Source organism: Pelecanus crispus, chromosome 13 (assembly GCF_030463565.1).
Source record: "Pelecanus crispus isolate bPelCri1 chromosome 13, bPelCri1.pri, whole genome shotgun sequence".
NCBI classification, from domain to species: Eukaryota; Metazoa; Chordata; class Aves; order Pelecaniformes; family Pelecanidae; genus Pelecanus; species Pelecanus crispus.
In genome coordinates, this window is record NC_134655.1 from 15,265,059 (window position 1) to 15,289,443 (window position 24,385).

Below are 24,385 nucleotides of genomic sequence, written 5' to 3' on the forward strand. Positions count from 1 at the left end.
CTAACTTCCTGTCACTTTTGAAGGAAGATAGCTTTGTTTTTTACCATTAAAAAAAGTGTAAAAGTTTTCTTTCTGTAGATGACTGCCCACTAGATTCATTTATTTTCTCTCTAAAGTTATTATTTTTAATCTTGTTCATCTACTAAAAGGTACCTGAACACCCTCTTTGACAATCTGTGCAATTAGCAATCGCTTTAGAACTACAAAGAAGACTGCAAGCCAAATGTTGACCTATGGTAAAAAAAACAATACTACAATACTTCAAGAGTCTTGCACAGCTAATTTGAAGAATCTACACTGACTTTTTGGGTTTGCATTTGTGGTTTGGGTTTTTTTTTCCCCCTAGTGCATGCAAAGGAAAAGCATAGCTAAGCACCACCCTAGTGGAGAAAATAAAGTTCAAATGGAACAATTCAGTAGCATTATTTAATATTTCATTTATCTGAAAGATACAAATTCAGTGGCTTTTAAGTAGTAGTCAGGTATATAATTCTCTAAAACTTGTCACAATGCAGGACAAAATACAGGGGGGTAACAACAAGAACACCTGACTTCTGTTCATGAAAAGACAACTGGAAGGTGAAAATCATCTCAATGGGTCTTCATGAGTTTCTAGGTTTAATTGCTAGCACCTGCACATACAGAAGTGGCCTGAGTAAATATATAGACTGCACAAACATTAGGGAGCTTAGTATTTCAGAAGAATACTAAATATACAATTTGCAAATGCACAGACTAACCAAAGTATTTACAGGGCTTCTGTCCATTACTGCTCCCAATTCTGTATGTAATCTCCCTAGATTAAATGCAGTGAATTATGGAAATTGCGAACTGACTTTAAAGGGTGAAACAGAAATACATATACAGCAGAAGAGCCACTAACCCAATCCCTGTGACCAGGGACAGGATATGACATGCTGTTGTCAGACACAGAACTTGAACCTTATTCTCTCAATCCTTAGCTGAAGGCTTGCTGACAAACATAGCTGTCCACACCTCTAGCATAATTTCAATTTGAACCTTTCTTCAAAATATGCTTTAAGTACTGGAACTTGCCAGCAAATACCGACAAATATTTTTGAACTGGCTGGAGTTACAACATGATTCAGAGAGGCAAACTGCTTTCTAAAGCACTTCGCAAATATTAATCTGTTAAAACAGTTCAGAGGCATCCAGGTGACTCATGAAAGCAGGGATCTGTGGAAACTAGGACAAGTTTTACTGTCGACTAAAATATTCAAATATGGTGTTGCCATCTTGCAGAGCGCTCAGTGGCAGGAATGAAATAAAACAATATTCTGTTATGACATTTTCTTCAGAAATTAAACTCATTCTGATGCAACAGAAACAAGGCAACTATGACTGTTATTGGTGATTTATTCGTTTACATCAGTAAACCATTAATCTGTTCGAAGTCGTCAGAGCATAGTGCACAGTCTTTGAAAACAAAGTAAGGAGATCAGCCTACAGCTACCGATATTTTAGAGTGCATGTTCTCTGATTTATTTAAAACCCACAGCCTTTACATAACTCAGCAAAAGCTTGCCAAAGCCATATTGGCCAGACAGTGAATTCTTAATTTGGTGAAGCTCAATAGCTGTTTTTGAAAGTATTATAACCTTATTTTCTCTGTCAAATTACTGTCCAATGAAACATTACTGCAAGTGTTCTGGTCACTGGTAAATGGCATCTTCAGCAATCACTCCTGGCATGTGCCAGTACTCTGGTATTTATCAGAAAACAAAGAACCAGGCTTCAATTTCATATTAAGGTATTTTTATTACAAGACACATCTTTACTATTTTATGATCTATCAAAAAAATCTGGTATATTACAGGACTATCGTATACATGCAGCTATAGACATATTTTGCTAATGAACCTATTAATGAAAAGGCTAGTGAAATACAATGAAACTTTAATTTACTATTAGATATAGAGTCATTCTTGACTTTGTATGCATAATCTGCCAAAAAGTATTTTAATATGCTTAGTCCGCCAAAAATAATTTTACTATCTTACCGTCTTCCCATTATGAACAGATGTTCCAGCTTCATGAGTAATGAATTTAGGAATTCCCCAAATTACATGGCCACCTAGGAGCTCAATAAGCATAACTGATATGGCAGCACTGCATAAAAGAAAATCTCATAATGCTTCTATTAAGAAATTCAAATATTAATATAACATAGATGAACAAATTACACAATCACGGTATTTCACATTTCTTCCATTCCATATCTTCTACCAATACAATTTCAAGAAAACCTTTATTCTGGCAAGGAAGTTACTTTTACAGCTGTCCTCCCCTAAAATAACATTTCATCTTTTTATTATTATTTTTCAACAGAAGTTTCTAACAATTCCTTTGTGGTATCAGTAACCCGGTAAAACTAGCCAGTTTTGGTTTCTTATTACAGAACTACAGCAAAAGTTTCTATAGGAAATGCAAGTTTACATTTTAAAATAGATATAGGACTCCAGCTAGAATAGAAAAGAAAGACTAAAGGTCATCTTTGTTCTGACAGGTTGACAGAGCAAGTTAAGTCCTCTCTTAACAGACCAACCAACATGTTCAGCAAACTTCAGTTCTTGCTTTGGGGGCATACAGACAGGTACTGACACAGACTGCTGCTAAAGATCTGAAAGTAGGATGAACACAAGAACAGTGCTGGAAGGCAGGACCGAAATGACCTGTGATACACACCAAGCATTAGGAGTACGAATCATGGTTTGTTTTTGGTTTTTTTTTTCTTCTTATGACCACTAGGTCCCTTGCCATCAGCTTCAGATGTCAATGTTTTTACTGAGCAGTTAAAAGGCTGTATTTTTAATAGATGAACTAGAGGCTGATAATGTAACTAGAAACATTTTTCATTTATCAGGTTACTGTATTTCTTAAAAATGCTGGTTTAATGCTGTTTACTTGAAAGGAGCCACTACAACCAGAAGTCTGCAAACCTTTACCTCAAGTGAATTAAAACTGCATTTTAACTACTGTGGGTGCAATTTTCAAAAGTAGCTACAGCAGCTAATGCAGAATAATGCTTACCTTGGGCAATGCTCTGATGTTTATATTTGCATATCTCACTTTTTACACCTGACCTTGTTTATAGATTGGGAGGGCAGCAGTAACACTAAACAAATGTTTAAATGCTCTGCTAACTTGATACTGAGCTCTTCTAAATCTCCACTCCAGGAGAAAGGCATAAAATAAAGCTTACTGGTTTTTAAATTAAACAACATATAGATGTTCCTATACCCATTTTCCACCTTTCCTCTTAACTAAGGGTGTTCTGTAAAGGGATAACAGAAAACCAGGCTCTATATAGCAGAGCAAACCAGCGAGAAGTGGCATTTTACTTTCACAAGGCTCTGGCCAAGGGCAGCAGGAGAGGAAGACATAAGGCTTCCAAACCCCCAAAGTCAGCAGAGAAGTACAAAGATCGTTTCTGTACACAGGCTGATGGGCAGCAAGCAGAGGCACAGGCAGGTAGGTCTCCAACTTTTTAACTGCTGTTTGGACAGAGTTATAGCATGAGATGCTCACTGAAATGACCACCTTAAGAAGGTGTCTAAAGGGGAAATAAAGCACTGAAGCAATGTAGCCTGAGCAGCTCTGCAAGCACAATCACCAAAGGTAGCAAGGCCTTGAGGGGAACACCACCACCACAAACTGCCTTGAAGGACAGGGACACTGAACCTTGTTCAACCAGAGTCAGGCTCAAGGTAACCCACTTCAGCTATTGCAGAAGCAAACTTTTGGAGACTGGTGCATAACAGTCAAGCCTTGAACCTTTCTTTTTTTTTTTTAAATACAGTCAAGTCTGTTTGGACATCAACACACAATCACCATCTTGACAAAAAGTTTCTGCCCAAGCACACAAGCCCACCATGTAAAGAGAAGGGAAGAAAGCTACTAGAAACACTCAGATGATTGAAGACATGATCGCTGTTCCAAACACCAATGGATCTGGGTGGAAAGGAGGACACCACAGAAATGAGGATATTCCCAACATCACTTGAACCTTTTTGTATCACTTCAAAGTAAGGCCATGCTGTGACCAAGGTCCCACAAAGCCAGCGGAAAAGGACTGAGCAACATCAACCATTCCGGTATTATTTCCCAAGGATACGTGCACAGAAAATATTGTCCTCAAAATTCCTTCTCAAGCAACTAAACTATCAAGAGGTCTCAAGCTGTTTGCAGCATAATTACAGCCCGCTGGTTAATTCAAATTTGTTTTCCACAGAAACAAAGCAATATTTGGCTCAGTCATTGCTATAAAGCTTTTGTTCCTAACAGTATTTAGTCTCTCTGAGAGCCTCAGTATCACATCCACATTTATCTATTTGACAAAGGGTTTACATTCTTTGAGGCATTTGTAGCTTAAATTTGCAGACTCAGATTGTTTAATGATGCTAAATTAGAAACGGTTCTCTAATGACTTTTTGCCAAAGTTGGTGTTAGTCTATTGATTCCTACTATTAAAAACAGAGAAGGCAAAGCAAATACACATGCTCTGTAGCTTTTCTACAGAAGCAGAACTGCTTTATTTCCTTGACATTCAAAAAGGTAACATACAACCGTCACTCAGAGGTTTCACAGTTCAGGCTGGACTGACACTGGACATCCTATTCTCTGCCCTTTGTATTTGGTCTTCAGTGTTCAAAAGGCAAGTGCTTAATACTTCCTGTGCATTACAAAACACTTAAAAACATTTTGCATGCATGAGTGGATTACAGTTCTACCTGATGTGTCTTTAAACTTAGCTTTCATACACTAATAAATTGTTAAGGGTACAGAATGGTTCCTTATAGACAAAAACCTATATATCTCTACAGCGCACCTGCACATGCAAGATTTGGTCCCAGAATATACATCCCACTGTATTCCCGTAACAGATTTTGGAACAACTCCATTCCAGAGCATTGGCGCTTTTTTTTTTCCTACATACTGTACAGAATAATTTTGATAGCTTAGAAGCCAGCAAAAAAAGTAATCAAGTTTCCGACATTAGGGTTTGGTATTTAACCCCTGTTCTTTCTGCTGCCTAGGTCCGCTCTACCATTCCTCTTGCTTTGTCACTTCTCACAGCTGTTTTAGCATTCCTTTATTACAATCTCCTGGGGAGAATGTAGGGAGGCATTAATTAGTTTAAATGTAAAATATTTTTCCCCTATATGATAAAAGAGTTTAAATCCAAGCATGTCAGATAACAGGTGGGGGTGACTTGTACATCCTATTAAAAAAAACCGTTTTTACAACTTAGATTGTTGCAACAATCTCAGTCACTGCTGGACATAATACTACAGCAATAATATAGATGTGCACTTCCACTTTAGTGTTATAGCTACACATTATTACACTACAATTCCTACTATTACCATTTAGAACATGGGACTATTATTTTAAAACCCCAATATTCACCAAGTACTTTATGAAAATCCATACCCATCCAAACTTAAACAGAAAACACTGCATAACTCTAGAAAAGCCAGTGAGTAGAAAGTGATTGCACAAGCAGATTTTTCCACAATAACAAGGAAATAATGGCAAAAAATACAAACTGGTAGAACTGACATTCTGGCAGAATAGGCTGAGTAACATATTCAAGATAATTCAATAGAGATGCTTTAGCATGTCAAAACATAATGTCAATATTGCAACATCACACTGTATAAGGAGAATGCGATTTTGAGGACCTGTAAGCCACAGCATCACCTATAAAGGTCTGCCCAGAAAAATCACTAGCACTGGGAAACCTCATGACAACCAGGTTTGGGTTTTTTCCCCTTGTTTCTGCCAGTTTATTACTGCAATGAAATTTCACATTTCAAAGTTAAAATAATCTACTGAAATACCTATTATTTAAAAAGCAAAAGTAAGATCAACAGGCACAACAACTCTATATACAAAATTGCTGGGATTAAAAGCAGTCTTCTGTTTATAAGATATAGCCCCTTCTGTTCCCCACCCACCCAATTCACCTGTTTGCAGGCATTGTCAGACTAGTTTAAAAAAAAAAAAAACTATTTGGGGGTGACCAGCACACTGACTTTTATTATGTTGAAATTTGAAATATCTAGGAAGTAGTTGCTTAAAATAGAAACATTGCCAAAGACAGGCAGGACTGACCACAGGACTCAGGATAAGACAGACTGCTGCAAACCCTTTCACAGCAATATATTTGGAATATCACATTTGTTTAGTTAGTTATTAGTCAGTTATTTATGAACACATGCAAAGGATACTTTCCATTTAAAATATCAACACACTATTCCATGTAAAAGGACAGAAGGCACTAAGTTTACAAACAGATTATTCTGCATTTTTTTTATTTTACATATTTCTAAACATGGCATGTTAGAGACCAGAAACACTTAACTGAACATTTAACTTCTCAGAAAACAGCTAACAACCATTCTCACATGGATATATAATATATATATTTGTATATATTTTTATATATATTATATATATAGAATAATCCTATATCATAATACTTTTGAAAATACTATTTTTGCATTATTGAATTCTTTGTAGATGTCCATCACAGTACTTTCATCTCCAGAGTTTCCACAAACATTTCCATTTGTGTTAATGGAAGACGTGCACAACTTTGGAAAACAATATAAATGGTATTGCTAGTGTGAATAAGAAAACTCTCCTCTTAATTCTTACCGTGTGAAATGACATGGCCTGTGAACAATAAATTGAGACACATATTCCCTTACACCTCAAAGCTGTTATATTTAGCCAAATTCTGAACTGTTCCTCACCCTCTCTGAAGTAGTGCTTCAATTCTTAACCTCTGCTTATGTCAGTCTCTGCTTTTTGTTTGGTTTTAATGTGTGGCCATCAATACATAGCTACAATGCCAAGGAATACCACTTTTCCAACTCAGTATTATTCACTTTGTCCTTTCCTCCGATTCACTTGCTGAAACTGCTTACCTGCCCACATAATATATTAAGTCACCTAAGTCTCTGTCCCCACATAGTCAACACAACTGCAAATATGAGTATGATTTCACTAGCGGAACATAAACTTGCTGTAACAGCTTTCACAATCATTTTGACAAAAGGAATCTATATCCTAAACCCCAACACCATACGTGTCATGAAAGAAAACGTAAAGCAGCTTGACAAAGGCATGTGCATGCACATGTATCTATCTGCACGTTCCTAACTCGTGCACTAAGCCGGGCTGCATTACACCTATATATATTGGTCACTGGTGCTCCAATTGTAATACTATCTAATTTTCCCTACGCAATGTCACTGGATCTCTCCATCAGCTTGGGGGAAAGCTCAAGCTACTCCGGACCAGTTCCACCAGAGGCCGGGGATGTCCGCACTTCCCTTCAGAGGGACCCTTCGTCTTCCCTGTAATGTGAAAAGTTACCTCTTGCAGTCAGGATGTCCTGAAAATATCCCAGATAAATAACTGGCAGGAAACAAAACCACCAGCCAAGAGGCAAGCAGCAAGATTCACTGCTGCTCCTTTCCCATCACCAAGAAAGCAGTACCAGACCCAAACCAGCAGATTTCCCAGTAACAGAACCACGTCCTCACCTACAAAGTCATCAGGTCAACTTCAGCAGGTCCTGTATTTCATGTACTACCCGGCCACAAGTTTCCTGCAGCAGAGGACTCTCTGGGACGAGCTCTTAGTACTCATTCCCCATCTCAGGAACTACCGCAAACTTGTCAACCAGAGACTGCAGCTAAACTGCCCCAGCTGCACAGCTTGCAGGACAGGTAACTGTGAAACAGTGGTACTTTGTACATAGATGCCTGCTTCATCCAAGGAGCCAAATGTGCTCATAATCACCAGTCTCTCTCCCTCTTCAATACAGGGAAACTAAAGCAGAGTTCAGGTATCAGGTACAGAGACCAAATAAAACACTAACAAAATCTATGTGGCATGACAATCAGTTTACCCTCTAGATAAGTTACTTGTAAATCATAAGCAGGATGAAGCTTTTAAAGTTAAGGTCAACTTTACCAGAAAAAACTGAAAAAATTGGAATTTCATTTTAAGTACCAAAAAAAAACCCCCCAAACCCACCTTTAAGGCCTCCCTACTTTACATTCCAAATTACACTACAAACCTATTTTATAAGATTAACATGTCAAGTATTAAAGGGATTAAAAGCTCAATTATACCTTTGTATGCTCTAGATCCAAAATATCAAGTATAGAAGTGTTCATCTGTGAATTCAAGAGTTTTATGGTCACTTATTTTACATCAATACATGTTCCGTTTCACATGCCACTTATTCCTGAATCTTTTACTCAAAACACAAGCCTTTTGCCAGTGTGCAGAGTACTACTTACGAAAGAAAACTTATTAATATGAGCTTGAAAAACATCAGATCACATAAAACAGTAGCAAATTTACTGTAGTCTCTGCAATGAAGATCATGAATTCCATCACCTATTTTACTGGTCAACCTAAATTACAAAGGGTTTTTTTATCAGTCGATATATACTGCCTAATCAAATAGGTGCCATTTTGTAATGTTTCTCATTCTTTATAATAAAAGTGTATGAATAATTTTAACATTAGATTTAAGAGTCCTGATAATGTCAGGGCTGCGTGCCAGTGAAGAAATGTTTCCACAAACATTGGGACACATTGACTCATTATAAAAAGATGATTAAGGCTGCTGATCACATATTTCTCATGCCCCAGATAAGCTGAGCATCATAGACTTAAGCATGATCACTAAACCTGTTCACATACTATCAACACACTGAGATAATCAGCTACATGATCCCCATCATAAAAGCCGGAACATACACAGAGCTAGATTAGCAATTTAAAGGCAACGCACAAAAGAAATGCTCAGTTTCTGCAGCAGATAGATCAGACTAGGCTATTTCTGATTTTTCTTCCATTTAATAAGTACTATAGTTTAAAAACCAAAAACATAACCTACAATACTAAAGATGGTATTTCACTGAAATAGGTTCAAAAGCCTTGCAACTCTTTTATACTTTCTTTGTGTTTAGTCATATTTTTAAAAAACTCATAATAAGTAGCAATTTATTGGAAACAGCTTATTTCTGGTAGCCTTAAACATATTTGATGCATCCAGTGAATGAAAAGGCTGAAGCACTTCCATGAAAATTAATCTTAAAATTGAAGCGTGCACAGCACAGGTTCTGTACAGCCAGGTTAGCTCCTTAAACCCCAGCCTTTCTGACCAAGAACAATAGTGACCACGCATACAGCATTGCATTGTTTCAGCTCTGCTGCTTATCAATGCAATTCTCAGCAACAACCAAAAAAGACGACATTTAGAGGACCTGTAAATATCCATTTCTTACAGCACATCCCTACAGCAGCTGGAGCAAAAGCCTATCTCCAAAAGGACAATACAAGCTTAAAAGTGCTAATATTGTAGGTATTAGGCTGCAGTACTATTGGGAAGTAATAGTCTTTATAGTAATTTCCAGATAGGGAAGTCATTTACACTGCTACTTGTGCACTTTAAAGCAACTCTCATTTTCAAAACAGCTGCTTCCTTGAATAAAGGCAAAAGCCATTCAGTACCCTACACTTAGTTTTATTTCACAGAAGGAAAAAAAGCCACCTGTATATGCTAACACAGAACTCACAGCAACAAAAGGTGAACAAAAGCTCCATCAAGATTTGGCAAGACAAAGGCATACATTGTTTCCATGTCTATTAAAATACTCTTTTATGTGAAGCTACTTTACATGGACAAACTGCATAACTGTGTAAGTATTCAGATATGAATGATTTATGTTTATGTTTTAAGCTTTTATTGTAACTTTGTAAAAAAACATTCAATTTGTACTAAGGCTAAGACTTTCAAGAAGAAAACAAGACCAAAGCAGGATGATTTCTCTTATACAAGAACTTACACCAACAAAAGTGCAGTACAATACAGCAGGTGATTCTGTGTTTAAATTCCAAGTGTAACATTCAGGAGGAGGAAATGTTAGCATATACACTACAAAGCAAGCCTGCCTCAAAGCTCAACTTGTCAATTCCAGATCAGCACTACAAATTAACAGCAACACGAACTTTTCAAATGAACATACAAGATATTATTATGAATATGGCTTAATCTGTACAGTTTCTCTACATTTCAACAAAGAGGGAAAGACTCGACACAACATCCATCATGAAACATCCAGGATAAAAATCTGGGGGGTCTACATAGAAAACAAGGTAAAATTCTGAGTGCCAATGTCATTTAATACACAGCAGGGTATTTTGCCACAGGGTAGTCTCACAAAAGCAATCCCACTTTATAATCCTCATTTCTCTCACTTACATGTATGCTGGAGAAAGTGGCGATGACCTGGATGTTTTAAGCACAGGAACTGGGAATTTCCAGATAGCAGGAGAGCTCGTTTTCCATTTCAATGGCATGTTGTCACCACGGTACTACAATAACAGTAAACAGCGTTTCCATAACAGACTACCAACTAGGACTTCCATTCCACACACTACTGACACAGCAGTGGCTGCTGCTAAGAACGAGGAAATGATTCTGCCAATGCCCTTAAACCGATGCTTCCAATCTGTAAAACAGGGCTGCAAGGCATCTCCTTTTAAATCCTGCTGTCCCCTAAAGCAATATGATGATTCTATCCTTCTAACTCAACAATAGTGCCACCTCGTCAGGGAAGCGCTGACTGCAGTATATGTTTAAAAAAAAAAAAAAAAAGACTGCACTGTGCACACCAGCACAATGCAGCTTTATTTAATAAAGCTGCTAATTTTTTAAAGAATTATTTCTGATGCTATTGTGCTACCTTAACAGGGACACTGCAGCACTGTACTATATTCTCTTCCTATTAACCTCATTTCTGACCAATGGAAGCAAAAAAAAAAAAAAAAAAAAGGTTTCATATGAAAATGAAACAACATACCTACTCAGAATACACTTGTCATCCTCTGAATATTCTTCTTTTGAGCTGCAACAACACAAATGGGATATAAATCTCAGCATAGCCTTAGGCCACGACTAATAGAGATCAGTGACTAAATTCAGCAGCCTGTTTTCCTCCTGTGCAAGCTCTGACCAAACAATACAAGAATGCCATTATGGAAAAAGCCCATTGCAAAAATCAGTCCTTCTAATCCATAGCTAGGAAGACAAAATAAAGCACAAACTGCTGCAGGTTTCTGCATGATCTTCTAATAGCTTCTGGTTCAGGATGCTCTCATTTTCCTATTCTCATTTCCAAGGAGGATGAGCAAAATCTCATGCATTTTACAACATGCTATGGGAACACAAATATCACTCTGTCTTCTGCAGTAGAGAAGCAGAGAGTAGCATGCTGTTAATAGCAGTCGTTGTAGGGACGCTATCAACAATCTAATTCTGAATGCCCCCCCCCCAGCAGCTCACAAATTGCCTGAAGAACTGACGAAGCAGACAGTCACGCAGGTGTCCATCAGGGACCACTCTGCAACTCTGTGCTCTGCTCGGTGACCTCCCGGGGCTGATGACAGCGGGGAGTTAAGAAGGCGAGCTATTAAAAAGGGAACGGAGAATAATTTCATAGCATATGTGCATAAGCAGAGCAGGTTTCTAGAGAAAATAAGGTAGAGTTTCAACTATACTGACTCCCTTACAAGAAAAAAAAGAAAAAAATCACTTCTTTTAAAAGTGTATCACCACAGTAGATGAGAACAACACTGTTTAAGATGTTTATTCTACAGATTTCAGAATAGTCTTTGTACAGCATGGCAATTTTTCTGTTCATCAGGGCAGCTTAATCCTATCACAAAAAAAGCCAACACCCTGTCACACTACTCAGCAATAAAGAATAGAACCAGGAGCAGAATTTCTGTAAATGTAAGTGTTTTAATAACATTTAATAACACTCTGATAGGTTTTTCATAATGGTGAAACCTACATTGTTAAGTTTATTTTCGGGATGAAATCACCAGGGAATAATTGCTGCTTCTGATCATTATTATTGAAAGTGTTTGCCAAAAATAGTTTTGGGCATTTAAATCTGTTACTGTAACCACAGGCAAGGAACTAAAATAACTGAGGATGATCAGAGCCGAGGACTAATTCAAAACCAGATGCACCTATTTGACAAACATCTGAGGAGCTCTCTCCCACTTCCTTGAAGAAGTTCTGAATTACACATGAGCATCATTAACAAAGGCAATATTTCACAGAAACCGCTACTTGAATGCTGAACAGACATTTGCTGTGTAGGACAACAGTGTTTATATAATATAAAGAAACACTAGCCCTGGAGATAGCAAATATGCAGTTTTAGCATAAAGTAGTCTTACTTTTAGTAAAAGAATTCATGCATTTACATGCCAACAGCCATGCTTGTCTGCGTGCATTGTAAATACTGCGTACAACAGCCTCATACATACACACAACAGGCTACTAGATCATGCCTTCTCTGCACTGAAGGCCTAAAAGTTAAGTTGAAAGAGATGTTAGATAGCAGCTATAACAACCACACGAAAAAACCCCACAATTTTTAATTCATACACTCAATTTTGATTTTGCATGTGCCATCATACAGAAGCCATCTTAAAATACAATAAGCAAATGCTGTTATTCCCTTCCTCACGTTGAGGGCACAGCCAGTGCAACCAACTGGTAACTGCTTTTAAGTCTGTATCTCCCTTCTCTGCCAACCCCAAGGAGCTGATTACACATTTTATTTTCTAATAGCAGCATTACTAATATAAAGGAATGAGGCTAAGGACAATCAGTGGGCCACTTTTTCAGACGTAACTCTTTGAAATACCCTTTTGACCAGTAACATAAAAGCCAACTCAAGCCACACAGTCATTCCCAAGCATGGACTGGTATTTAAATCAACCAACGCACATCCAGAAAGCAGAGTTACTTCCCACTTCTGATCCCAACAAGATCGTTCAGCATAGAGGGCAGCATTATTGCTCAAATACCTACTCTCCCTTGGGTGCTTCTGTTCCCATTTATTTTTCATTTAATTTACAAGCAACAATTAAAACCTTTACAGAAAACCCACTAGCAGTAAACTTAAGTTTGTTTGTTTTTTTTTTTACAGTGTATGAATCCCAAGCACTGCCCAAATTCATCTCCTCCTAATGTCCAGCACACACTACTTGATCAAACAGCCAATGTACAAAATATGGAATTGAAGGAAGTAGCAGTGCCAGGTAGTCTAAAAATAGGGAAATGCTTTTCACTTGCAAAAGAACCATCACATGAGAAATTAATCACCTATCTGCATGGGGGGGGGGGGGGGGAGGATCAAATACCATTTTCTTCCTGACAGTCACAAATTGCTTGCATATTCCCAGGGAAAAGATTACCTAAATGTATTCTATGCTTTACATAAACTATTCCGAAGACAGCAGAAAAATCACAGTATACTATTCTGTTATTTTAATTAAGAATTCAAAATAACAGTTTAGTTACACATTTAAAAACGTGGGAAAAATAACCTGATCTCCTGGAGTGCATTGCGCCCACTGAACATAATATATTTTCTGTTCTCCCATTACATTGCTTTGACACACCAAATTAACTGGTACTGAAGGCCAAAAGCAGCCTTATAGCTCTGTGCAGAATCCTACTTGCCGAGGAAAGTTATTCCTAGACAAGTGCTATGAAAACAGAAACTGGAGATCTGCTTTTCTTTAAGTTCAAAACTCTTTTAAATGCTGAAGACCCACAATAACCGCACAGATTAAACAGCTTCTGGGGACCATTCAAGGGGCTTGTTTTCTGTATTTTTCTCACAAGCAAGTTCACGTTCAAGATTAAAAGCATCTACCATTTATAACTTGGTTAAAGTTATACTCTACTTATTATGAGTCCTTACATATCTTTTATTCTGTATACAAAGATTAGAAAGAGGAAGTCTTTGGGTTTTAAGCGATCATTTCCACACCAGTATTTCCAAAGCTGCACTGAGCAGACTGACAGCAAAATAACTGACAGGGTATCAAGCACTTTGGCAGAAAACTCCTCCATAAAGTAACTGAAGAGGTGGCATAAAAAGAAAAAAAGAAAATAAAAAGACCAAAGGCAAGATCCCAAGCTGCCATTTTACAGACCTGAGCTGTTAGCAAGGCCAGAAGCTATCGATTGAGGCTGTACAGCAGTGCAGCTCTGATCCCACAAAAAGAAGGTACACAGAAGAATGCTTAAAGGAGCAAGGCATTTCTTACCCCTCTTCCTCCCCCTACCCCCACCCCAAATCCTTCTTCACTACTGACCAACAAGCAAGATCTGGCCCCAAATGAGGGGAGCATGTACAGCACCGAACTCTGCCAGCACACGAACAAACCACACACAGACCCCCCCAGCCCTTGCAAGCGTACTGATCACAGCACCTTTTCCTCTGCAAGCCTTCCCTGATCTTCAGGGTACATTTGTACCTGAAACCACCTCCCCTGTGATTCTATTCCTTTTTCTTGTGATATCCTCTTCCTTCCTTTGTACAACTTGAACACCAAGCTGCTACCACGTTGTTTTGTACATACTGACTGTTGATACGTATGCCTTTGCTGCCTTTTACCTGCACTATAAAACACAAGTTCTCCTCTTACAGCCCAGTATGCTTACATTTCTGGGGCATGCATACTTCCAACAAAACTTTCAAACCATCTCTGCATTTCCCATGAGACTTCCCTCATGCTTGTTCAAAGAAGAAAAAGTCAAAGGCAGAAAACGCATCAGAGTCCAGTGGCAACATAAAACTACACTAGTCTGAAAATACTTATTCTTAGCCTTGAAATGCCACATGAATTTTTGTAGGAAAACTTAAGCAGAATAACAGTTAACTTCTAGATATGCTGCTGGATTTTCATCAGTTTGCACAAATTGAGTTTAACTTCTTTTTTCAGCCCTTAAACTGTTAAAAACAAAGCTGAAAAATATTTGCTCAGTCAAATGATTTGCTGCGGTTAAAAGATTTGCTGTTCCACTCTAACAGGCTGCTTACCTCCCTCTTTTTATTCACCTACTAAGTATCAGAGGAACCAAAAGCACTACGTGGAAATAGGGTTATGCTATATGGAAACTTTCTCAAGTCTTGCAAACCCTTTCCAGCGTGACGTGAAAAGTCTTCTGCACTTCCAGAACCCAAGGCTTATTTTAGCCTTACAGAAAGAAAAAAGTTCAAAGTTGCAGTGACTGTGTGATTTACATCTCCCATTTTCATCTAGAAATGTAAACAGAATGGTCTAAATATTTGTGTCACAAATATTGTTTTCTAACATTAGACTATTTTTCTACTCATAGAGTGTTTGTTCATGTAAGAAAAGGTGCCAACACACAAAAATAGGTTAAAATGCTGGTGGTAAGACCAGTAGACATCTTCAGACTTTTGAGATTTTTTCCCAACACCTATGTTCTAAAACTTCCCTGTTTCAAAGCCATGTTTCCATTTTAAAATGGATATATGTTATTATATCATGAAACCTCTACTATATGATATTAGCGCTAAACACAGCTCACTCCAAACTGAAGGCAGAAACTCAGTTTCACATTGGAAGGAATTTCTCTGGTCTTTTGCAAATCTTACAACTACCAGCCCACTGGGCTGATGCATACTACTACGCAAGACCATTTTGATATAGAAGAAAGCAAAACACGATCCCCAATATCCAGTAAAATGTTCACATCAAAGCCATGGAGCTCAAATGCAATAATCATTTCAACATCAAATCGTTACAGCATTTTAAATATAGCTGTAAAGGTGCAAGCCTAGAAACTGAATAGAAGCAAACAAGGATGCATAACATTTCTCTTCAGGATCCCCAAAATTGACAGTATGATAGGTTAACTGTCTTCTTTATTCAGCTCTTCACATGGACACTCCTCATGCCTCCACCTCCGGCTTTTCAATCTATTAAACTGCAGCTGTTCTAAATACTGGAAAAGAATAATTAAAAGATAGTGTTGACAGTACTGCCCTATATATGAGTCAATCAATTAACACAATTTCTTTGACCACGTATCATGAAAATATTCATACCAAAATCCATACGAAGGGAAAGCAATTACCTACCTAAAGAGGAATCTGAAAGAAACCAGTGCAGTTGTGCCTGTAATCCCTTCACAGCAACACTAACACTCCCCAAATATCAAAGTACAGAAAAAAATTGGCAATATGCACCTGGCAATAGTTTTATTGAAACTACACCTTTTCTAGAAACCTCAGAGATCTATCTTACAAATAAAAAGTCTTTCAATTAAATTTAAGTAAATTAAGAAATAAGCTTTAAAATAGCTGAAGACAGTTCTGAGAATTACACAGGTACTCTGACTTACTATCCACTATGTTGTCTCAAAGAAGTTTTTTTTAATAACTGTGGGGAAAAAAGCCCTCAGACACCAGATATAAGTTACAGCATCTTTTGGAAGCAATTGTACTGTAGACATCAAGATGCACATGGAATGGAACAGAGATGCTTACAAAATAGTTGTTACCAAATATATTTAATTCTTTTAAATTGGGCTGACTGCTCAAGAAACAAGGAATAATCATAAATTGTACAGCACAAAGGAGTGAGATAAACTAGGTTTGTAGCCAACCCCTCCTGCTGTCAAAATGCTGTAAGCAGTACAGGTTCCTGTCTCTATAGCAATATGCGTAGTGCTATTTCTAAAACAGGAAAAAAGCACCCCAAATCTTTAAATATTAAGTTAAGCAGTCAGGGCATGTACCACATGTTTAACAAGAAGTACTGCAGTTTGCCATCCACCCACACAGCATTTTTTCCTGTATGAGGCAATTACTGCAGTAACATTTTAGGATGCATCATTTCAGTGAAAATTATTTTTATACATAAATATACATATGCATACTATATATACACGTATGCGTTCGTATATATAGCATGTGTATATATATACACATGCTATATATATGCACTATATATACACACTTTTTTATATGTATGAGACATATATACACACATATATATGCGTGTGTGTGTATGTGTATAAATATGAGTGTGTATATATATGTCATGACAAATATATATTACCCTGCATCTAACACAGCCACTTCCCCTTCCCTCCCAGATGCCTCAGTTAGGAAAGATTCGAGTTCTCGCGTGACTTTCAGACTACCACAATGTATGTTCTTCAACAAACAAAATAGGTAGTAGCAGCTGGCTGACTGAGAAGTAATCACGTTAAGTAATGAGTTTCTCCATTACATACATTCTTCAAAAACCCACAACCCTAGTCCTTGCAAGTATCATTCATTAATGAGAAAAATATCTTGATAGCCCAAGCATGAAATTTCTGAAATTATTCAGCAACAGTAAACTGTTAAAAAAAAACCATACCATTTCCTATCAGGTCACAATCAGATTTTTTACAACAATTTAAAAAACATAACTTAGGTTAAATCTTAAGTCAGCTTCCCAGAAACTCGCAGGAAAGGAGGGGGACACAAGAAATGAGCAAACCTAATCCCTGTAGTATTCTCATTTCTAATATTTAGAAGGGTTAATTTATTAAAAGATTAAATTTAGTTTCAGGTATATTTTGTAACTACACAGAGTCTTGGAAATATCTCAAATCTGTTCCTAAGTGTGTGTTTCTGGCCGTGAAAGTAGTTTTTATTTTATGCCACTTATGGATGCCCTGCATTTTCTTGTATGTATTCTTGAAGAGGGCTTTGCTCTAAAACTGAGGTAAGATTTCTAGCAAGAAATCACTTCCAAGAGTCAAGATGCACTGTTAACTTAATGACAAGCTACAGGTTATAATATGGAAAAAAAAAAATTCAGCTTTGCTTGGGCAAACTAGTCTTACATAAATGGCATTAGGTAAAATAAGGTCTTAAAACACTTAATAAGAGGCAAAAACAAAGTGAGTTAATGAAAGTTTCCAACTTTTGATCTAAGCCCATGTACTCTGCTGACAACATACTAAGAAGAAATCCTTTTGAACTAACACAGATTTATTCAGAGAACTGTGCTCATCTTCCCCAGGTGATTATAAATCACCACAGAAATCTGAATGCACAGTCACAGCAGCCAGACTGACCCTGCTGAAAATGACTGGTCTGAAGCAACAGTTATTTTTATTAGGTCAAACTACAAAGAATTCATTTCTAAACAACTTCTTCACAGCTGTAATGGTCTGTTGGCTGCACAATTTATTTTAGTAAAGTATGCCTAAACACATTTACACATCTGACTCACATGATGCAAATATATTAAACAATTTAGTAGTAATTAAAAGGAGGCTAGGATTGAGCACCAGCCACTAACAACCTCAGTATTTCCTGCACCACAGACAGCAAACTGCAAATTACATTAGTCATGTGTTGATTAAAGTATTTTGAAAATATTCTTAAAATAAAAGTTGGTAGACTTTTTCTTTCATTCTTCCATTATTTACATGGAGTCTGTTAGTCATTTTGCATTCCCTAAACCTTATTGTCCTTACCTACTGGAGTGAGTTTTTGTGGTCCTGCACACCTACACAAAGCAGTCCCTACTGAAAAGAAGGGGCACAGGAAGGCAAGACTAAGGCACATTGATCACTGCTCTTTATTGTGTGTTTCTGTTATGACTCCGTTTCTTTAAAAGACAAAAAGATTTAACTTTTTCTGAGCACAGGAATTCCCACTGTTTTGTCACCTCTCATGGATCCAGTCTGCTAACCCACAACCCACAAAATTTCCAATGTGGGCGATCTGATGTTTTTACGTGAATGCCAGAGTCCCTCAGAGAAGACTGACAGAGAACAAGATTGAAAAGGTTTCGGAAAAGGTGCTGATGCTTCAAGTCCAGGTTGTCAGAAATCACTATGTGCAACCTGTGAGCCAAACAGCGGGAATATATCTTCTAGGAGAAGACCTGAAGCTGCTGCACCATGCTGCCCATGGTCACTGCACTGCTGACAGCTGGATTCCTTTAAGGACTCAAAAAAAAATACAACACAATCAATTTAATTATTTGCCATCAGCTAGTCTTAAGCATGTTAGACACTATTTCATAAAAATTTGTAACTTGAACTTAAAGTTCAGCTTGCCTTCACACAAAGGCATGTGACAGGCTTACACAGCAAAAAGTTCAGTTTCAAATTTATCACTACTATTAGTATTTCCCCTATTCAGTGTAAAAAAAAAAGTATAATTTCTCTACACTAGAAAAGGAGTTTCAAGTCCACAGACCATTCCAACTAAATGCAATGAGAACAGGTGGAATTAGTACCGAAGCTGGAACAGCTGAATGGGCCACATGGAACAAAGGGAGTCTTGCACTAAACGCCCATACTTTGTATTTCTTTAATTTTTATTTATTTATTTATTTCCCCCCCGCCTATAAGCCAGAGGCAATCAGGAATCAACTCCCCCCGCTGAGGAGTAGGTGTAGTCCAAAGACTCCTTCCCAAAAGACAACGTGGGGGAAATGCCTAGTTTGTTTCCTCAGGATCCTCCCTTCCTCAGCAAAGCTGCTTTTAAACCTCCACACTATATGTTCCCAAAAGGATAGCAAAATCGAGTAACTGGGTCTCTTGCTTTGATGCTTTTCCATTCCCAACAGCAGCAGGGAAAATTGACAAAATGGATAGCTTTCGCAGGTTCTTTCACTTGGGAGGGGGCCAGGAGCAAAGACACTGAAGATGTATGTTTGCAGCTCAAGGAAGATTTACACCTCAGTGATATCTGTAACCATCCTTGCTGTCCTAAGTGCATGGAACAGCTTTAATTGCATAACTGCAAGATTTCTGCAGAGCTGGATACTACCACTTCAGAAGATATCTATTCATCTTCTGTAATAACAAGAGGTTTTCTGTAAACTCCCACTGTTGAGTGTTGTTATACAACGGACCCAAAAGGCACAGCCTTTAACATTCAGCTGAATGTGGGTGTAGGGAGGGTATACAATCACTAACCATATTCATGCCACAGAATTAGCACAATCTTAGTGGTTATTAACATTTTAAAACAAAAAAGAACCATGAGACTTTCAAAATGTATACCTTGTTTACATTTAGATTTTTCCAGAAGACAAAAAAATTATCACAAAAATGACACTTCATATTAAACAGTTCCATTTCTCTGAAATACATCGTTATATTCTATTTCTAATTTGCCAAATGTCAAAATTCCTGCGTAATAATTAAATTATAGAAAGAAAATTACAAACTGCTTTCTTCTCTAGTATCTATGAGAATATAAATTCAAAGGAAACTGTACGTTTCCTAGGCAAAGTTTCAAAAGATGCAAGTTATTTATTTCATTCAAGTTTTTTTTTTTTATGGTGGGTAAACATACAAGCTATGAATTAATTTCCAAAAGCAGATTTAAAGTGACAGTTTTAAGATATTCACTTAGCAGACTAGAACACCTTTGCAGTTACAACATCCCTATTTAGTGACAATGTAACTATCCAGATAATTTAGGATCAAATCACGACATACTGCTTTACATAAAATAATTGTACAGAGCGAGAAGTCTAAGCACAAGCTGTTTTTAGAAAGACCCACAGAAGAATGCTAATCTTATTTGGATTTTTAAAAACTATGAAATATTTAAAGCAAATAGTTTAAAGTCTCCCAATTATAAACCTTTATTTCACAAAATTTTCGGGACTATTTTATAACACAGAGGACTGCCACAGTGAGCTTCAAACATCTGGCTCCTAATGAAAATTGAGCTTCAGTGCTTTCAGAAATGTCTGTGTAGTGGGTTTTACAGGTCCCACCGCTGAGCCATTTTACCAGCACTACCACACACTCTAGGCAGTTTTCTACATCTTTATACTGTTGTACATGTGACTGTATCAATTCATCCTGGCAAATCGTCCTTCAGAAATGCAAAACTGAAAAAAATTGGCAAAGCTCTGAGAAGGAGAGGACTGCACGGAGATGGGTCGAAGGGCTCAGCCCAAGTGACAGCTACTGACAGCAGAGCTGCACCACTTCCCTCCCTCGCGGCAGTTCAGTCAGCAAAAAAAGGGGTCTAACAATTCCGCAAATAGCGCTAGACTTCTATGCAAAACAGTCACATCACTCTCATGTGTGCTGCTCTAGTGAATCACAGCAGGCTCAGGAGAGACTGCATGACAGAAAAAAAATATATCAATAGATGAGCATGGTGTAGAGGTCCTTGGCGTGAAATGGCATTGCACAGCTGTGATGCACAAAAAGACTACAAAAAGTCAGCTAAACAAGAAATATTTGTATGCGGCACCTTCTGCAGCTGCAGTCATCTACTTTTCTACAGCTGAAAATCTCTTTTTGATGCATACATATACAACACCAAACAACTCTGGTTGGGACAAGCCTTTCTCTGAAATAAGAATTTAAAATAAAACAGGTGTAATTCAGGTGTTTGCCTGCCAGAGGGAGCTGAAGGAAAGAAAAAAAAATCCCATCTATCTCAATACTTCAAAAGTTTTGGTTCTGTCCTACACCAATTCATTTAACTATTCAGACAAAAGAAGTTTTTAATACAAAATCAACCCCAGCTGTGTCCAGCATAGGGCAGTCACAGCCTTATCCCACACAGGGCACCCCTGCACCAACACCTTGCCAATTATGCCCAATACACTCACTCTACGAATATGTGCCCCTGGCTCTTTGAATGGAAACAATACCTACTTTTAAGGTATATTTAAGTACTTTTTGATCCACACCATAGTGGAGATGACTGCCCCAGAGATAAGCTTCTCTAAGATGGAAAAGCATCACATGAGATGGTATCTAATGCCTTATTACATCAATTTGTCATTAAACACATGGCAACACTACGCAAAGACTAAGTTTCCAGTTTGCCAGAACGAAATACATACTATGCTGAAAACATATTTTCATTTAAATGCTTATTGGTCTTTTTTGCACACTCTTTCCACTTACTGCTTCTAACACGCAACACTGGTACACCTACAAATTTGCATGTGGTTAGAATTGCTATAGTATAAAACTGTAATTTGTAGTTACCATATTAATAATTTATTCTTGCACAGTGCCAGCTAACCTGAAGAGCTTAAAACAGGCAGGAATTGGTCTCATTTTGCAAACTGGTAAAGCAAAATATCTAAACACTGTGTTCATGGGAAAACGGGATTCTGTAAAACAGCTCAGGAAAGAATTCCACTGCACACATGATGGACAACGCTTCTTTTCATCCTGCACTTCAGTTAAACTACTTCCAATTTCAAAAGCCTCAGATATAAAAGCCACCATGAATCCCACCAGAGTTTTCACATTTTGAAAAAGAGCAGAATGAGTGCACCTTTAAATAGCTCCCTTAAGTATTTAAGGGCTAAACTGATCCAACTTTCCTTAGATCAAAATTTGACCAACAGCTTTAGAATAAGCTTAGTAGCATCCTATGTATTTCTTGCAATCAAAACACTTTTAGGAAAATCAGTTATGCCACCTTCTGGTGTTCATAAGAACTGCTCTACAAAACAAGTACTCATTTTCATAACTTCCCATTTTGAATGGGGAAAAAAAAACCCAGCATAACCAGAAAACTCACTTCACATAGGACACTGATGCAAAATATGACTTTTTTTTTAAGCTTCAGTTGATTTGTACATCATCATTAGCTTGGGCTAGCTTGTGCCCAGCCTTAAAGTTCCTAAGCCTGTACTGCCTGCTGACAAAGGCAGCATCGTTCCCCCACGTTACCTGGTTTGAAATACGAGCTATTCTGCTCTTTGCCCCATCTCACCAGCTATAGCAATGGAACTAGGAAAGGCAGACAATGAAAAGGATGAGCAGACTTGTGAAATGTCTTCTGTACAAGGAACACTTGTAGATTTGACTTAACAGCATGGAAGGCAGATAGGCAAGAAGAAATACATTAAGAGCCTATAGTGACACAAAAAGCACAGTAAAGGTGAACAAGGAGTCATTATTCACCAGCTCTCCAACACAACAAAGAGAAAGCTTCAAATGAAACTAGCAGATGTCTGGTGAAAAAAAACAGAGGAAACTTCTTCACTTCTTCAGCTATCACACCACCAGCTTTTCAGTAAGCATTTCTTCTTAGGACAGATTCACAGAAGCCAACTGTGAAAAGTAATAAAAAAACCCAAAGTGGTTTGTACCAAGAGGGAGAGTAGGCAACTCAAGCAGATTCACATACAAGGCCCCAATCAAACTTCTTCACCTCACCTCCCACTACCAAAGCATCATTAACACTGTAGTAGGACATACATATGAATACATAAGAACAACTATAAACATCCTTCCTTCTGTATTATACCTGGATCTATGAATATAATCTGTAGTGCTAAGCACACAAGGAAGGATGAATTTAAGCTATGACTCCATTTCAAGAAATTTTTGATTGCTTCCAAGCTAAGGCTTCAATAGAAAAATGCTTCTAGACACCTAAGTTCCACAGACAATTCCTCAGGCAGAAAAAGCAGTGCATCTTCAGGAAAGGAAGAAAGAAGGTATGGAATTAGGTATGAAATAACATTTTAAAAGAGTATGTGGATAACTGACTCCAAGTGTGTCAAATCTGATGCTCCACTGTTCCTTACAAGGCATGCAACTCTCCAACCTTAGTCAAACTTTGACCTACAAATTAGGTATTTCTGGCCATAATTTTCCACCATAACTTCGAATTACACAAGTTTAATTACATGAATTTAAAATGTAATTAGGAAGTTTGGTGTAGGTATCAAACAAACCCAAGACCATGCTCAGCTACTAAGCGGAAGCAGCGGAACCAACACAAGACACAGCTGAAATACAAGGACATCTATAAGCATCCCCCCTTGCTCACGACACCTGCCCACAAGCCTTTGCATATTCTTTCAGCTATATATATATTCAGCTCTTTGCTGTATGCGTCTCATTGTATAATCATTTTCTGATCTCTAAACAAAGCAAAACTGACATTAAGCAAAGCTTTGCTCTAACACGTTCTTACAATTAAGGGTTTTTTATTAACTCTTAAATTCAGCATTTTGGTTTCTGGAGATGCTGTAATTATCATTTTGCCCACACAAGACAGAATGATAATATGCAGAAGGGTATACACACACCATGAGAAGTACAAAACATTACTTTCACCACAAACAGCAGCAGAAGTCATGCTGCAACACCACTTTATTTGCCTGAAAGATTTTCCAAGAACCTCAAAAGTAACTAATATAACACCAAAGTTGCACAATAATACCTCAGAAGAATCATGATAACTCAGACCAGGCATAACGTGACTGTGGCCACATGAGCAAAGTCTTGCTGCATATTGCACAAAGCATTCCCTGGAAAATGCAATTATATCATCCCACATAATGAAGTGTTAAAATAATGAAATTTTAAAAAAAAAAAAAAGTCAAGCACTGACATCAGTCATGCCTGAACTGTTCCTGCCTGCCCATGTATTTACAGACATTTATAACTGCCACTGAGTAGATTTTTTGC

The 24,385-nt window shown here is 37.6% G+C and overlaps 1 protein-coding gene across 6 annotated transcripts in view; it reads right to left on the reverse strand.

Annotated features, from left to right (window-relative positions):
• Positions 1-24,385, reverse strand: part of KLHL13 (kelch like family member 13) — a 79,168-nt gene that overhangs the window by 26,673 nt on the left and 28,110 nt on the right. For 2 of the 6 annotated variants that reach the window (XM_075720580.1, XM_075720579.1), the window contains exon 1: positions 10,917-10,996. The exons of 3 other annotated variants lie outside the window; for them this stretch is intronic. In XM_075720580.1, the coding sequence (XP_075576695.1) occupies positions 10,917-10,996 (80 nt within the window). Of the gene's footprint in view, positions 1-10,315; positions 10,440-10,916; positions 10,997-24,385 lie in introns of those variants that run through there. One more of the 6 variants, XM_075720578.1, reaches the window with a different exon arrangement.